Source organism: Mus musculus, chromosome 6, assembly GCF_000001635.26.
Source record: "Mus musculus strain C57BL/6J chromosome 6, GRCm38.p6 C57BL/6J".
NCBI classification, from domain to species: Eukaryota; Metazoa; Chordata; class Mammalia; order Rodentia; family Muridae; genus Mus; species Mus musculus.
Window position 1 is genome coordinate 83,246,042 of NC_000072.6, and position 16,676 is coordinate 83,262,717.

General features: G+C 45.7%; 1 protein-coding gene across 6 annotated transcripts in view; it reads left to right on the top strand.

Annotated features, from left to right (window-relative positions):
• Slc4a5 (solute carrier family 4, sodium bicarbonate cotransporter, member 5) overlaps positions 1 to 16,676 on the top strand; it is a 97,366-nt gene that overhangs the window by 38,462 nt on the left and 42,228 nt on the right. For all 6 annotated transcript variants that reach the window (XM_006505964.2, XM_006505965.2, XM_006505967.2 and 3 more), the window contains 3 exons: positions 14,394 to 14,554; positions 15,370 to 15,522; positions 16,432 to 16,527. In XM_006505964.2, coding sequence (XP_006506027.1) covers positions 14,394 to 14,554; positions 15,370 to 15,522; positions 16,432 to 16,527 — 410 coding nt within the window. The remainder of the gene's footprint in view (positions 1 to 14,393; positions 14,555 to 15,369; positions 15,523 to 16,431; positions 16,528 to 16,676) is intronic.

Sequence of the window (16,676 nt, forward strand, 5' to 3'; positions counted from 1 at the left end):
GCTTCTGTGTAGTGAGGCGCAAAGTCACATCAGGGCATACTTGGAAATGAGGGCAGTGTGGATGCATAGAGGCATGAGAGGGTCAAGGAAGCCTTCCAGGAGGAAGGGTGTTTACACCAAGACAGGAGGGTGGAGCAGAGTTAGCACAGCAAAGATAGGCAATGAGGGAGAGGCCCCAGGAGCAAGGGCTGGAGAGTGGCCTGATATTACTTAGCATGTACCTAATAGATGAAATGGGGTGTTTTCAGGCCTAAAGATCAAGCTGGAAAGGAGAGGCCAAGCTGGGTGCTGAGAATTTGGGGACCTGAAAGGGTTTATGGGAAAAGACAGAGGAGTTCTTTATGTTAGACAGACTATTTGGTTTTAGTGCTGAGAAGAGATAAAAGGAAAAGGCTTGGACCGGGGAGCTGGCTCAGTGGTGAAGCCCAGGCGGCACAAGGTGAGCTCTGTATTCGGAAGTCGGATGAGCATTTGGACAACTCTGCTGAGGGCCTTGTGCAAGAGCGGATGTCTCTGGAGCAGAGCACAGGATGGAGGGAAGTCTTCATTCAACTTCTTAAAAATTTATTTATCTATTTAATTTTTGAGACAAAGTCCAGGCTGACCTTGAGTTTACTACTTAGCGGAGGATGACCTTGAACTTCTAACTCTCCTACGTCCCTCCACCTGGGAGCGGAGATTAAGGTGTGGGTCACCATAACACATGCAGACAGTGTGTTGTGTGATTATGCAAGTTCCTGTGTGTGTACATGCACAGGTATGTGTGTGTAAGCATGTGTGTGGAGGTCGGAGGTCAACATTAGGTGTCTTTCTCAGTCGCTCTCCATGTTACCTTTGAGGGCTCTCTCACTGAACCTGGGGTTCACCAGTGGACCATGCTGGCTAGCGGCAGCTCTAGAGATCTGCCTATCTCTGCCCTGCCCTGAGGTTACCAGTGCACACCACTGCTAGACTTTTTCCAATGGATTCCAACTTATGCAGCATCTCTCCAGCCCATCATATTCAGATTTTTATACAGTACCAAGGACCAAAGCTCTCTCTTACACACTGAGCAAGCACAGTGTCAACTAAGCCCGATCTCCAACATTCATGCACTGTTCATCAAGAAGGAAGCCCAGGGCCTCATGTATGCTATGGCATCTCTGACCTGTGGCCTCAGCTTTGGCTTTTGTCTTTGAAGATGAGACATGTGAACCTGTTTTGGATGCTAATGGAAATGAGAGAGAAGAAAGAGAAGGGCGTAACGGGGCAGAAGGCAGAGACAGGCTTGTTGAGTGGAGCCTGGCCCTAGGTGCAGGTGGGGCTCCCAGCAGGTTTGAGGACAGAGGGAGTGGAAGAGTGACATGGTAGAGTTTCAGGCTGCTGGTACCCAGGGCAGTGGGTCCAGGCCTGTGGCTATTGTGTTTCTTTTTTTTTTTCTCTTTTCTTTTTTCTTTTTGTTTTTGTTTGTTTGGGGGGGGGGGAGGGTTGTTTTTTGTTTTTTTTTTGTTTTTTGGTGTTGTTTTGTTTTGTTTTGTTTTTTTGAGACAGGGTTTCTCTGTATAGCCCTGGCTGTCCTGGAAATCACTCTGTAGACCAGGCTGGTCTCAAACTCAGAAATCTGCCTGCCTCTGCCTCCCGAGTGCTGAGATTAAAGGCATGCGCCACCACTGCCCTGCGGTTATTGTGTTTCTTAACAGTGGAGTCATGCATGGATGGAGATTTGAGGTCAGGTGAAGGTTTCTGCAGTTGTTTGCTTCATCTTCTGCTGACCCACTGGTCTGGGTGCTGAAGGTTGCTGGTTTCCACCTGGTGTTGAACCTTCCTTCTCTCTTCTTCCTTCACTGCCAAACACACACACACACCTGAAGTTCATAGTGAGCAAGCAGGAAAATAGGAGTAAGTGTGTTCAACCATATGTATGCATGCGTGTGTGTGTGTGTGCCTGCGTGCATGCATGAGCATGCCTCTGTGTGTGTGTGTGTGTGTGTGTGTGTGTGCCTGTATGAGCATGCCTCTGTGTGTGTGTGTGTGTGTGCGTGTGCGTGTGCGTGTGCGTGTGCGTGTGTGTGTGTGTGTGTGTGTAGACCAGAGGTCAACTTCTGGTGGTGTTTTCCAGTTGCTATCCACTTTGTATGTTTGGGGTTCCCCCCCCCCCCTTTTTCCTTCATCTGTTTGTATGTGTACACATCTACGGGAAGAAAACCCATGTGCTATGGCACATGTGCAGGGTTCAGAAGATGACTTCTTGGTGGCGAGCACCTTTACTTACTGAGTCGTATTGCCTGCTCCTCCTTGGTTTTTGAGCTAGGCTATCTTGTTGGACTGAGACCTGCTAATATAGCTAGTCAGGCCAGCCAGAAATTCTCAGTCATCTGCTCATCTCTGTGTCCACCACAGAATTGCAATCCCATGCCAACCAGGGCAAGATGCTTCAAGATGCTTCAAGTTATCTTAGTGACACCTTCTTTCTTTCATTCACTCTAAAAAACAGCTCTTAGGACCCTTGAGGAAATTAAAACAAACAAGGTCTGCATTTATCCTTGGAGTACTAGCACAGGTGGATACGGAGGAGTTTTTTTTCTGTTAAATTCTAGGGTGAAAATTCCTTGGGCTTTGGCCTCCTGAATATTCCTTTCTACTATCACCTCCTCTCCCTCTTCTTCCTTCTTTTCCTCCTCCTTAGCTAAGTTTTAAATATGTAACAAAAACTCGGCCTGTGGTGGTTCAGCTGTCAAAAGTACTGGCCAGGTGACCCTAAGGGCCCACATAAAAAGCTGGATGTGGTGGGGTGCGTCTGTGACCCTAGCACCCCTATGGGATGGGAGAGGGAGATTGGAGAGTCAGAAGCTAATGGGGCAACTATCCTCGAGTAGCCAGCACAACAACAGAAACAGGCTAGCCCCTGTCTCAACAAGACAGAAGGCCAGAACCAACTTCTGAAAGTTATTCTCTGACTTCTACATGTGTGCTCTGTGTGTGTGTGTGTGTGTGTGTGTGTGTGTGTGTGTGTGTGTGTATGTGTATACACCATTTGTATGCCTAGCCATCACAGAGGCCAGAAGAGGGCATCAGAACCCCTGAGACTGGAGTTATGATGGTTTCAGGTTTCCATATGGGAAGGTGAGAATCGAACCTGGGTCCTTTGAAAGAGGAACAAATGCTCTTAACTACTGACCCATCTCTCCAGCTCCTAGAAACTATTCCACTTGAGCTGACCATATGAAAGCAGGCTGCAATCACTCCTAGCTCAAGGGACCTAGTTTTCTAACTTTTGACCTAGTGTAAAAGGCAGGTGTGTGCTCAAATACAGGAGAGTTGAGATCCAGGGTAGCATGTGAAAAGTTTGAGAACACAGGCCTCTGTCATAGGACTTGTACTCAGACCCTGGCTCTGGTAAGCAGCCTGATACCTTGGGGAGGGTAGAGTAATAGATGTCACACATGAAGCAGAGCTCCTGACACCTGGAAGGTGCTCAGTAAGCTTTAACCATTATCTTTATTAGTAAACACTAAGGGTGGTCAGAGAAGAGAAATCTGTCCACCCTGGACTCCTGGGAGGCCTCACATGGAGAAGTGACCCTGGCCTGGCCCTGGAGAGTAAAGGTGGGCAAGAGGCTGTGAAACTCAAGATCAGGAAGGAGACAGTGGAAAACAGAGTCCAAGGGAGTCTGACAATCTGGTGACTGACAGTCCCCTGAACAGACAATATAACCCCCCTGGGAATACAGGCAAGAGGACTCAGAGAGGTACAATCCCCAGCGCCTTCGCCCCAAAGACCCAGTTCAGAATTTGCCAGTTGCTTTGTCCACTGGCTCTGCTTATGTATAACAAGGTGGACGGACCCCTCTCCTGAGCCAGGCCCATGAGCAGGACATCCACTCCCCACAGCTACAGTCACTTCCTGGGAGAGGATGGCTCACCAAGAATTCCCAAATGGCAGACATCACCAAAGCCTTGCCCAGGTTCTTAGGCAAGTATAAAGGAAGACTGAATCACAGAGACTCAGGTAATCATGGTAGGAAGAAAGTGGGTTCATTCCAGAACAGTCTAAGCAAAAGGGCCCCAACAGTCTGGTCCTGGTCTCAGACGCATCTCATCTTCAGAGACAGGGGCTTCGTCTCCTTATCCCGAATCTATTAAACGTTGTAACCACTTAGCCAAGTTGTCTCATTTTGATGCTATACTGAGCAGCATTCAGATGATAACGTGACCTTTCCAGTATGTCTACCAAGGAGAGAAAGAAAGGGCTGGAGGCTGAGAGGCATTTACAAAGCTTACTGTAAGATAAGTAGGCTGGCGGTTAGGTTACACATCAGCTCTTGGGAAGCTGCTCATTGCTGGTCATCAGCTTTGTATCTGATCATCCCTGGGAACCTAAAAAGATGAAGTTCTGGGCCTAGATGAAAATGGTTAACCCAACAGGCCAGTGAAGCCTTCTGGTGTCATCAGCTCCCCTGATGCTGTCTGAACTCTCTGAGTGTATGTCAACACTTCAGCCATGGCTTACATACGGAGTATTTTAAACTCACTGCCAGGCTTGCTTGACAAACCATGGGTGTGTGCTTAGATCGGTTGTAGAAACTGTGTGCTTTATTTCAAACACCAACTTTAGTGCATATGTTTTTTTTAATTACATTTTATTTATTTTTATATCTCTGTATGCTGTGTGTGTGTGTGTGTGTGTGTGTGTGCATGAGTGTGTGTGTGTGCGTGCATGTGTTGTACACTGCATGTAGAGGACAAAGCACACTTGTGCGAGTCTGTTCTTTTCCCTTCTCTTCTTCCATCATGTGGGTTCTGAGGACTGAATTCAGAAGCAAGTACCTTAACCTGTTGAACCTTCATCAACCCTGTGTGATTTTACATAGTGTGTTTGTCATGTAAACTGTGACAGTAAGACAGAATTGGCATACCTGTTCCATTCTTTACATTTTTTTAAAAATTGGATTTATTCATTTCATGTGTGAGTGTTTTGCCTATATGTTCATATTTGTGCCACATGTATGGTTGGTGCCTCCAGCGGTCAGAAGAGGGCATTGGAAGGCTGAATAATTTGCTGGATGATGAAAGTCAGCTCACATTCATATTACTTTTAAGAAATGAATCTAGGGGCTGGGGAGAGGGCTCAGCAGTTAAAAGTATTCACTGCTCTTCCAGAAAACCCAGTCTAAATTCTCATTACCCAAACAAAGGCAGACAACTGTCTCTAACTCTAGTTCTAGGACATCTGACATCTCTTCTGGCCTCTGCAAGCACTTTACACGTGTGCTGCTCTTACTTTGTACATGCAGGCAAAACACTCAAACACATAAAGAAAATAAATACATTTTTTTTAAAAAAATGTTCCCGTATAAGAATGAGGTACAGAGCTGTTGAGGTGGCCCAATGGATAAGGAGCCTGGTGCCAAATCTGACAACCTGAGTTCATTCCCCAGGTCCTACATGGCAGCAGAAGAGAGCCAGCTCTTGAGATTTGCCCTCTGATTCCCACAAGGACACTGTGGCATTCTCATGATCACAAAATTGCACACATATAAATATTCCAAATTTAAAGAATGTAATAAAAGCATTTTAGTGGATTAGAAATGGGCCTTAGACAGATGCTGTTAAAGCTACCTATAGAAGTTAGACTTTGGGGTGAGTGTGAGGCTGAGAAAATTATAAAGCCACGGGTGGCACAGAGTGACCACGGTAGGGGCGTGGACCTCATGCATCCTAGGTGAGTAGACTTAGGTTTATGTCCTAAAGCAGACAGAGCAGCACTTGAGAGTTCAGCAACACCCTCAGTCACATAGTAAGTTCAAGGCCAGCCTAGGCTACAAAATGAAAATCAAACAAACAAACAAACAAACAAACAAAAACAAAGGAAAAAAATTCACACAAGTACGGATTTTCCTTTTAAAACTATTATTATCGTTTTCTTATGAGTCCGGGGAGAGTGGATTTGTGCACATGTGTGCAGGTGCCCAAGGAGACCAGGAGAGGGCATGGACTCCTCCAGAGTTTGAATTATAGGCGGATTGTGAGCCACCTGACACAGGTGTTGGGAAATGAGGTCAGATACTCTGTGAGGGCAGCACGTGCCCTTAACCGCTGAGCCATCTCTCCAACACCAAACATAATTCTTTATTATTTTTTTAAGGATTTATTTATTTATTGTATGTAAGTCCACTGTAGCTGTCTTCAGACACAGCAGAAGAGGGTGTCAGATCCCATTACAGATGGTTGTGAGCCACCATGTGGTTGCTGGGATTTGAACTCAGGAAGAGCAGTCAAGTGCTCTTAACTGCTGAGCCATCTCTCCAGCCCAGTTCTTTATTTTTTAAGATTGACTGTATTTTATGTATACAAGTGTTTTGTCTGCATGTAAGCATGGGCACCATGCGTGTGCAGCATCCACAGAGGCCAGAGGGGGCATTAAATCCTCTGGAACTGCTGTTACGGAAAATGATGGACTGTCACTTGGGTACTGGGTCCAGAACCTGGGTCCTTTGCAAAAAGCAGTGGGTGCTCTTAACTGCTGACCTGTGGCTCCAGCCCCACCAATATGTGTTTCTTAAAAATAAAAATAAAAAATGCTTAGAATCAACATAGCCTGAGCTTCAGATGTTGCATTGCTCAGAAGATCAAATCACATTTTTAAAATTCTTTAAAATTGTCACATGTGGCAGGACATAGCTGAAATCCCAGCCCTTAGAAAGCTGAAGTAGGAGAGTCACAAGTTCAAGGCCACCTGGGCAACAGTTCAAGTTTAAGACAAGCTTGGGCTACATGGGGGACTATCTGAGGGTTACTTTTGCTGTGATAAAACACCATGACTAAAAGCATCTTGGGAGCCAGGCGTGGTGGTGCATGCCTTTAATCCCAGCATTTGGGAGGCAGAGGCAGGTGGATTTCTGAGTTCGAGGCCAGCCTGGTCTACAAAGTGAGTTCCAGGACAGCCAGGGCTATACAGGGAAGGAAACCCTGTCTCAAAAAACCAAACCAAACCAAACCAAACCAAACCAAAAAAGCAACTTGGGAGGAAAGGGATTTTTTGGCTTACACCTCCACACCACTCTTTATCATCGAAGGAAGTCAGGACAGGAACTCAAGCAGGGCAGAAACATAGGAGGCAGAAACTGATGTCTAGGCCATGGAGTGGTACTGCTTACTGGTTTGCTCTTCATGGTTTGCTCAGCCATTTTTTTTAATAGAACCCAAGACCACCAGCCCAGAGATGGCACCACCCACATTGTGCTAACCTTCCCCCAATTAAGAAAATGCCCTAGAGACTTACCTATAGCCAGCTCTTAGGGAGGCATTTTCTCAGCCGAGATTCCCTCCTCTCTGATGAGGGAACCTGTGTCAAGCTAACATAAAACCAGCCAGCACAGGGTCCTTATATTAGAAACAAAACAAACAACAGATTCCACAGAGGTTACAGCTCAGTTGGTAGAGTGATCGTTGAGTGTGCAGGAAGCCCACACAGCAGATCCCATGGAGCTGGAGTCTGGATGGTCGGGAGCCACCATGTAGATGCTGAGATTCGAACCTAGTTCTCTGCAAGAGCAGCCAGTGCTCTTCACAGCCCAGCTGTCTCAGCAGCCGTCCTGTGTCTTCCCTTTAAATAACACTGATGTGTGATTCCTGGTGCTCTGAGTCAGATGTGCTCAGTCTGGGTGGGGTTTGCCTGGGTGGTGTGGCTCAGGCTGGCCTCACACTCAGCTATGTAGCTGGGAATGATTGTGAATTTCTTGGCTTAAATTATTTCAAAATGTGTATGTATGTGCCTGTATGCTCACATGATGCGGGGCAGAGGCTGACTCTGTGGAGTTGGTTTTCTCCTCCCACCTGTATGTGGGTTCCAGGGATCAAACAGAGATCACTAGACTCTTGGCAGACACCCTTACCCACTGAGCCATCTGGCCAGCCAACCCTGAATTTCTGATTTTCCTGCCTTTACTTTCAACTTCCCAAGTGCCTGTACCATCATGCTTGTTGGTGTTTTGTTTTTGTTTGATACAGGGTCTCACTATGTAGCCCTGGCTAGTGTGGAAGTCACTATGTAGACCAGACTGGCCTCCAACTCATATAGATCCACCTGCCTCTGCCCCTGCCCCTGCCCCTGCCCCTGCCCCTGCCCCTGCCCCTGCCCCTGCCCCTGCCCCTGCCCCTGCCCCTGCCCCTGCCCCTGCCCCTGCCCCTGCCCCTGCCCCTGCCCCTGCCCCTGCCTCTACATGCTGGGATTAAAGGTGTGCACCACTGTTCCTGGCTGGGCTGGGTTGTTTTCATGTGATGCTCAGGGAGCAACCACAGGCTAGGAAGGAAAGCACTCTACTGTCTGAACTATATCGTCCCACTCTAGACCTTCCCTGTAAGACAGCTTCTTCCCGTGCCTAGAGGTTTGTGTTGCAAGCCTGGACTGTACCTGGTGGCTCCAGGACATTGTTATTATATCTGGATCAGTGATCAGCGGCAACCGATCCGTCTGAGTTACCAGCTGAAGAAAAGCCTCAGGCCTGGACCTCCCCTGTTTGTGACAGAGAGCTGTTTTCTGGAACATGTGACTCTTTAAGGTTCTGTTCAGAGAAGGGGGCACCTGGCTCCTGCCTCTGGCACGCACGGAAGTGGAAGCCTCGGTACTGCTGAGGACTGGATGAAATACCGAAAAGTCTTTTTCCAACTCAGAGATTTTCTCTCGCTTGACCTGCTTCTCTGACTCTAATTTGTGCTTTTAAGGCCAACTGTGGTATAAAGCTTGCTTTGCAGTGAATTGTTAGGGATTACACGAACCGTTCTGTCAGGCATCCACAAGCTGGTAAGCTGGCTTTGACCAGACTCCTTAGAAAGGGCCCGTGCCTTTATTCAGTTTAGAAAATATTTAAGCATTTGGGTTATAGAAAATTGGACGTTCATGAGAGTAGTGTGCATCAGAATGCAGCTCCATGTATACACCGCCTGGCTGTCAGCCTTTACCAGTTAACTCACGGCCAATATCAAGGTCCCACACACCCTGCCCTGACATGCTAGGTCATGTTAGCACAAGTTACAACTACCTTATCATTACACATGTAAATGCTTGAATATGTGTCTCCAAAAAATAAGAACACCTTAAAAATTTTTTAGGTTTATTTGTTGTTATTTTATATGTATTTTATACCACATGTATGTTTGACACCATTGAGTTTAGAGGAGGGCATCAAAGCGCCTGGATGGTTGTGAGCTGCCACGTGGGTGCTAGTGATCAAATCTCCGGGTACACATTACTTTTCTTTTTCTTTCTTTCTTTCTTTCTTTCTTTCTTTCTTTCTTTCTTTCTTTCTCTCTCTCTCTCTCTCTCTCTCTCTCTCTCTCTCTCTCTCTCTCTCTCTCTCTCTTTCTTTCTTTCTTTCTTCAGAGCTGAGGACTAAACCCAGGGCGCTCTACCACTGAGCTAAATCCCCAACCCCTTTTATCCAGGTTTTTTTTTTTTTTTTTTTACATTACTTTTCTTTGAACTTGGCTAATGTCTGTCTCAAAACAATAAGATGAGGGGGCCAGAGAAAGGGTTAAAAGCAGGGGCTGCTTTACGGCTTGGTTCCCAGAACCTACATGGTGGCTCACAATCATCTGCAATCCTAGTTCCAGGGAATCCGATACCCTCCACTGATCTTCATGGACACTTCATACACACAGTGCACTGACATACAGGCAAGCACACACACACACACACACACACACACACACACACACACACACACATACACACAACCTTTGGCTTTCATGTACACCAGTGCACATACATGTGCATAAGCATACACACATGTGTGCATGCAATCTGAATTCAGCTGGATGTGGTGATGCATCCCTATGATCCCAGTACCTGGGAGGTGAAGGAAAGGGTTGTGAGTTTGACACTAGCTACAGAGATGGCTCAGCAGGTAAAGGTGCTTGCTGCCAGGCCTAGTGACTACGTTTGATTCCTGGAACCCACATGGTGGAAGGAAAGAAAACAACCCTGCAGCTCATGGTTGGTAGCTATGCTCCCACCTGTGAACAATCTCACTGGCCCAGCTGAAGCTTTTCCAGGCTGCGGCTTAATGTCCGCTAAGGGATGTCCACCCCCAGTCCTCTTCCTTTTTAGACCATTCCCCACTGACCCCATAAACTTGCTTTTCAGGGGGACTTTAAAAGCAGGTGGCCCCGAACACTTCCCTTCAGGTTCCAGTTGGTGCAGGTAGAAGCTGCCCAGTGTTTCAGGGATGATCTGTCACTATGGTGGACTGGAGTCTGCAGCTGGGACGCTTAGCTTCCCTGGGGACTCTGCCAGCTGTCTGGAGCTGCCTCTGAATGGGAGGCCTGGTCGGGTGATGCCTCTGCTCGCTGTCCAAGGCCTCCCTACTCCATCACGTCCATCCTGTCTGTGATTCTAGATTTCCTGAGAGGGCAAGCTCCTCCACATAGCTGGCTTTAGCGCCTTCCTTCTCCAGGTGACAGCTGGACTTCAACCTGAATGTGAATTCACAATTGAACTCTACAGTGGAAGACATGAGACTCCCAGCCCCTGTGTAGTAGGACCTGAGGGACACATCTTGGGGCAGCTGTGAGATGTGTGAAGAGGCATCTGGAGGCAAGAAGTCAGCCTCAAGTGTTACTTCTCAAGAGCCCTACATCTTAGTTTGAGACAGAGTTTCTCACTGACCAGGGGGAGCAACAATTTAGCTAGTCTGGCTGACCAGCAAGCCTAAGGATCCTCTGTAATTCTCCCAGTGTTGGGATTAGAAGCATGCACTCCCCACCTGGATACTTATCTGGGATACTGGGGGTTGAATCAGGTCCTTATGTTTATGCAGCAAACATTTCCTTGGCACAAGCATCTCCCACCCTGAGGGAGATATTTTTGTCTGGGGACATTTCCCCTGTTCCTAGCAAACCACATGGGGTACTTAAAAGTAACCAGTAGTAACCAGAATTCAGTTGAGACTAAAAAAAAATTATTGTGAGTCCCACAACACCCAGAGGAAGCTCCACTCCCAGGTGCTCTAGCACACCAGGATCATAGGATCAGAGGTGAGGAGGACACAACATCTTTCCAACACCACTGGGAGTAACTGAGACTAGTGGGGTCCAGGAACACAGGAACCCCACCCAACCAGTGGCACTGGTTCCTTCCGGTCTGAGCAGGTGCCCTGAGCAGATCTTGGACTGGAACTCTGCAGCCTGTCCCACAGCACCCAGAGGAAGCTTCACTTCCAGGCGCTCTAATGCACCCAGGATCAGAGGATCACAGGATCACAAGATCACAGGGGCTTGGTCACACCAGGATCTCAGGATCCCAGAATCACAGGATCACAGAGACAGCTGGACTCTGAGGAGTTCTGACACAACCAGGATCACAGGAAAGACAGGCTCCAGTCAGATATAGCCAGGGCAGGTAACACTAGAGATAATCAGATGGCGGGAGGCTAGCATAAGAACATAAACAACAGAAACCATAACAAGTCCTGAATACACCATCACACCGGAAAAGCAAGACTCAGATCTAAAATCACTTCTCATGATGGTGATAGAGGACATTAAGAAGGAAATAAATAACTCCCTTAAAGAAATACAGGAGAACACAGGAAAACAGCTAGAAGCCCTTAAAGAGGAAACACAAAAATTCCTTAAAGAGTTACAGGAAAACACAAACAGGCAAAGAAAAGGAACAAAACCATCCAGGATCTAAAAATGGAACTAGAAACAATAAAGAAATCACAAAGGGAGACAACCCTGGGGTTAGAAAACCTAGGAAAGATATCAGGAGTCATAGGTGCAAGCATCACCAACAGAATACAAGAGATAGAAGAGAGAATCTCAGGTGCAGAAGATACCATAGAAAACATTGACACAAAAGTCAAAGAAAATGCAAAAAAGCAAAAAGCTTCTAACCCAAAACATCCAGGAAATCCAGGACACAAGGAGAAGACCTAAAGATAATAAGCATATAAGAGAGTGAAGATTCCCAACTTAAAGGGCCAGTAAATATCTTCAACAAAATTATAGAAGAAAACTTCCCTAACCTAAAGAAAGAGATGCCCATGAAAATACAAGAAGCCTATAGAATTCCAAGTAAACTGGACCAGAAAAGAAATTTCCCCATCACATAATAATCAAAACACCAAATGCACTAAACAAAGAAAGAATATTAAAAGCAGTAAAGGGAAAAGGTCAAGTAACATATAAGGGAAGGCCTATCAGAATTACACCAGACTTCTCACCAGAGACTATGAAAGCTAGAAGATCCTGGGCAGATATCATACAGACCCTAAGAGAACACAAATGCCAGTCCAGGCTACTATACCCAACAAAACTCTCAATTACCATAGACAGAGAAGAAAAAAATATTCCATGACAAAACTAAATTTACACAATATCTTTCCACAAATCCAGCCCTACAAAGGATAATAGATGGAAAACACCAACACAAGGAGGGAAACTACACCCTAGAAAAAGCAAGAAAGTAATCTTTCAAGAAACCCAAAAGAAAATAGCCACACAAACATAATTCCACCTCTAACAACAAAAATAACAGGAAGCAAAAAATCACTTTTCCTTAATATCTCTTAACATCAATGGACTCAACTCCCCAATAAAAAGACATAGACTAACAGACTGGATACATAAACAGGACCCAGCATTTTGCTGCATACAGGAAACACACCTCAGTGACAAAGACAGACACTACCTCAGGGTAAAAGGTTGGAAAACAATTTTCCAAGCAAATGGTCCCAAGAAACAAGCTGGAGTAGCCGTTCTAATATTGAACAAAATTGACTCAATAGAAACAGATGTATAAAAGTTGGAGTCTTAGATGCACTTAGCACTTAAAAGGAAAAGAGTGCATAGAAGCAAACACTTATCTAGGACTAATTGGCTATTCTGGGTCTTTTGTTGTTCCATATCAGTTTGAGGATTTTCTTTCTATTTATGTGAAGAATGAGGTGAGGATGTTGATTGTGATTTCATTGAATCAGTAAATTGTTTTGGTAGGAAGGTCTTTTTTTCACAGTGTTAATTCTACCAAGCTATATGCTTGGGAGGTGTTCAAAATCTAATATGTTTCTTTTTTTTTCGGTTTTTTGAGACAGGGTTTCTCTGTATAGCCCTGGCTGTCCTGGAACTCACTTTGTAGACCAGGCTGGCCTCGAACTCAGAAATCCGCCTGCCTCTGCTTCCCAAATGCTGGGATTAAAGGAGTGCGCCACCACGCCCAGCTATGTTTCTCAATTTCTGTCTTTACACATTTAAAGTTTTCATTGTAGAGGTTTTTTTTTTTTTTACCTCTTTTGTTATGTATATTCTAAATATTTTATTTTATTTGAGAAACTGGGCAGAGGAGCATGTCCATGAACTCTTTCTCAGCATGCTTGTTACTCATATGTATTAAGACTGATAAATTTTGTAAGTCAATTATGTATCATAACAATTTGCTGAAATTATTGATAATTTCTACAATTTTTCTAGTCAAATTTTGGGAACATTGGTAATAAGATAATATATTCTTCAGTTGAAAATAAATTGACAGTCGGGCAGGGAAGCACATGCCTCTAATCCCAGCACTTGGGAGGCAGAGGCAGGCGGATTTCTGAGTTTGAGGCCAGCCTGGTCTACAAAGTGAGTTCCAGGACAGCCAAGGCTACACAGAGAAACCCTGTCTTGAAAACCCAAAATAATAATAATAATAATAATTATAATAATAATAATAATAATAATAATAATAATTTGACTTAATATTTTCCCATTTGTATCCCTTCTTTTGCCTTATTGCTCCAGCTAATGCTTCAATCACATCATGGATGAGCAGTAGGGAGAGTGTGCAGTCCTCTCCCATTTCTGATTTTAATGGGGGCTTATTAATTTTAATTTTAATGGGGTTTCATTCATTTAGGGTGATATTGGTCATGTGTTGTCATGTATAACCTTTATTATGTTGGAATATGCTTCCTACAGTCCTATTTGTTCTAGAGCTTTTATTAAGAAGGCATGTTGAATCTTATCAAAGACTTTCTCTTTTTTCTTTTCTTTTTTTTTTTTTTTTTGCTTCCATTGAGATGATCATATGATTCTTGTATTTTTTTGTCCATGTATTTGGTTTATTACATTTATTTCTTATACATGTTAAAAATAAAACAATGAAAAAGAAGTATTCTTCGTAGCTCAATTCTGCTCATCTGAGAACTCTTAACTTTTATTGCTTACTCTGAAAGGGAGGGACCTAGTGAGTCTGGTCAGTTTCAGGGACTTCCTAAAGCTATTTTGAGTTGTTTTGCCTTCTTGTTGAAGGAGCTTCCTACAGGATAGAATGTTACAATCTCAGTGGAAACTGCTACACCACACTATTGGGTTGACCTGGAATAGCCTTCTCCTGAGGGCACTGGCCACGCTGAGCCCCATTCTTCCTTCTTCCAGGTGGATAAAATTTGAAGAAAAGGTAGAGGAAGGAGGAGAACGATGGAGCAAGCCCCATGTGTCCACGCTGTCCCTGCACAGTCTCTTTGAGCTCCGCACCTGCCTGCAGACAGGGACAGTGCTACTGGATCTGGACAGCTGCTCCCTACCACAGATCATAGGTGAGTCCAGGACATCTCTGCTGTGGTCCCGGTAAACCAGGGCAATTCTTCTAACCCCGTGTCAACCTGCAATTCTGTATGACTGGCCATCTCAACACTTGCCTGATTCTGCAGGATTTTGATTCTGGCACCGTCTAGGCAGTGTCCAATTGCTTTTAATATACACAGTATGCAGACCACCAACAGCTAGCAAAAGAGCATCCCTGAAATGTGGCTCAGCAAGGCAGTAGCCAGGGAGAGGGGCTCCTGGGATGGATGGGCAGAGATGAGTGTTGCCATGGCAATGTGTTTCTTTTCAAAGGAAAATGGACTGTCTTTCTTCTTTTGAAAACTAGCTCTATTCTCCCCCCCCCCCCCCAAAAAGAAAGAAAGCTAGCTCCCACTTAATGGGGTGTCAAACGAGAAGGTGGCTTGTCTCCTTTTTCCTCCCTAAACATCCCTGTGAGTTTTATTCTACTTAGTAAATTTAGTTTGGCTGTAACTATTTCTTCTCTAAAAAAGAGTTCATTTTGGGGATGGAAATCACTGTCTATTTTCATAGGTCCTCTTTAAAGCATGTTTCACAACGGGGATAAAAGGAGCAGAGACTTCTGTCCACACATGCACATACCTGGAGACAGATACAGAACCTTATACCTGATGATATCGGGGTTGACAGTCCTGAAAGTCAATGGCAGAGCCTCCGCAGGACTATTCTCAAATCCCTGACCTCTTTACTCAGTCTCAATTCCACGAATAGCCCAGAAGAAGCAAGACCTCAAAGCCTTGGTCTTTTTCTCTCCCACATGGGTCCAACTTGTTTGTTTCTCATCCAGATGATGTCATTGAGAAGCAGATAGAGGATGGACTTCTGCGACCTGAGCTCCGGGAGAGGGTCAGCTACGTGCTCCTGAGGAAGCATCGTCACCAAACCAAGAAGCCCATCCACCGTTCCCTTGCAGACATCGGGAAGTCGGTTTCCACGACGAGTGAGTAGGGCTGCTTGCTGGTGGGCACAGGGCATGTGACCAGGTGATCCCAGTTTGGGGTCTGGAAGTACCAGACTTCGTGATCCTGAAGAAAGTCCAAGGTTCTGGGCTCTCCTCCAGTCTCCTCTTCTGGAAGTCCAAGAGGGACCCCAGCCATACTCCATGTTGTTCCTGACACCAGAACACAGTAGTTCCTAGGAATGGTTGGCTCACAGCCCATACTGCACATTGCAATGGCTTGAGACCTTCAAATGTGTCTTGACACCTGGGAGATCTATTAATCTGGAGTGCATCCTGGGAAGAAGGGGCAGGCCAGAATCTCCCAGCACACAGCACCAGGGAATGCCTGGAGCGGTGGCTTGCTTAGGAAAGAGTTTTCCACTAAGACAAGAGAAGCCAGAAACTTCTGCAGAGTGTGGCACACATAAGATGGTGGGAGTGTTGAGGTCTCCTCAAGTGTGCCAGTGTGCTAGTATACCATTCTAGTTAGCAAAGCCTGGGGCTTTGGGAAGAGAAGACTATTCACTCTAGGCCTCTGAAGGCTCTAGGCCTGACAAACCCAGCAGACAAACCCAGAAGCCACAGGTAGCAGAATCGGAGATGAAGGTAGATTGTCTGCTGCACCCAGTGTTAATTTAGCCAACTCTGTATTCCGTCTCCTTTCCAACTGGATGAATATTTCCCAGGGTCATCAGGAGGATCAACCAATGCTCTTAGCCACCGAGCCATCTCTCCAGCCCCATTCCTGTGTAATCTTATTCACTCTATTCCTTTAAACACTATTCTTGGAAGGGGAGATGTATCTTGTCGTGACTTTGTTTAGTTGAAGTAACGATGTAGTCATTGTGCTAGCCAGAGAGGCTGCAGCTACAGAGATGCTGAAGCTATGTGCCTTCCTGCCCCTCCCAGACCGAAGCTCTGCCCGGAGCTCCTCAGCAGGCCCAACTCTGCACCGCTCCACTGAGGACCTGAGGATTCGACAAAGCACCAGCTATGGTCATCTGTGTGAGTGTTCTCTGCCAATCAGAGACAGCAGCACGCTGGCTGTGACAGTTGGGGACTGTCCCCATGTCCATAGACAGAGAAGGTAGAGCTGAGGAGCTAGCTTGCTTAAGACACCAGCAGGAGAAAACAGATTTCCCCCTAAACCTAGG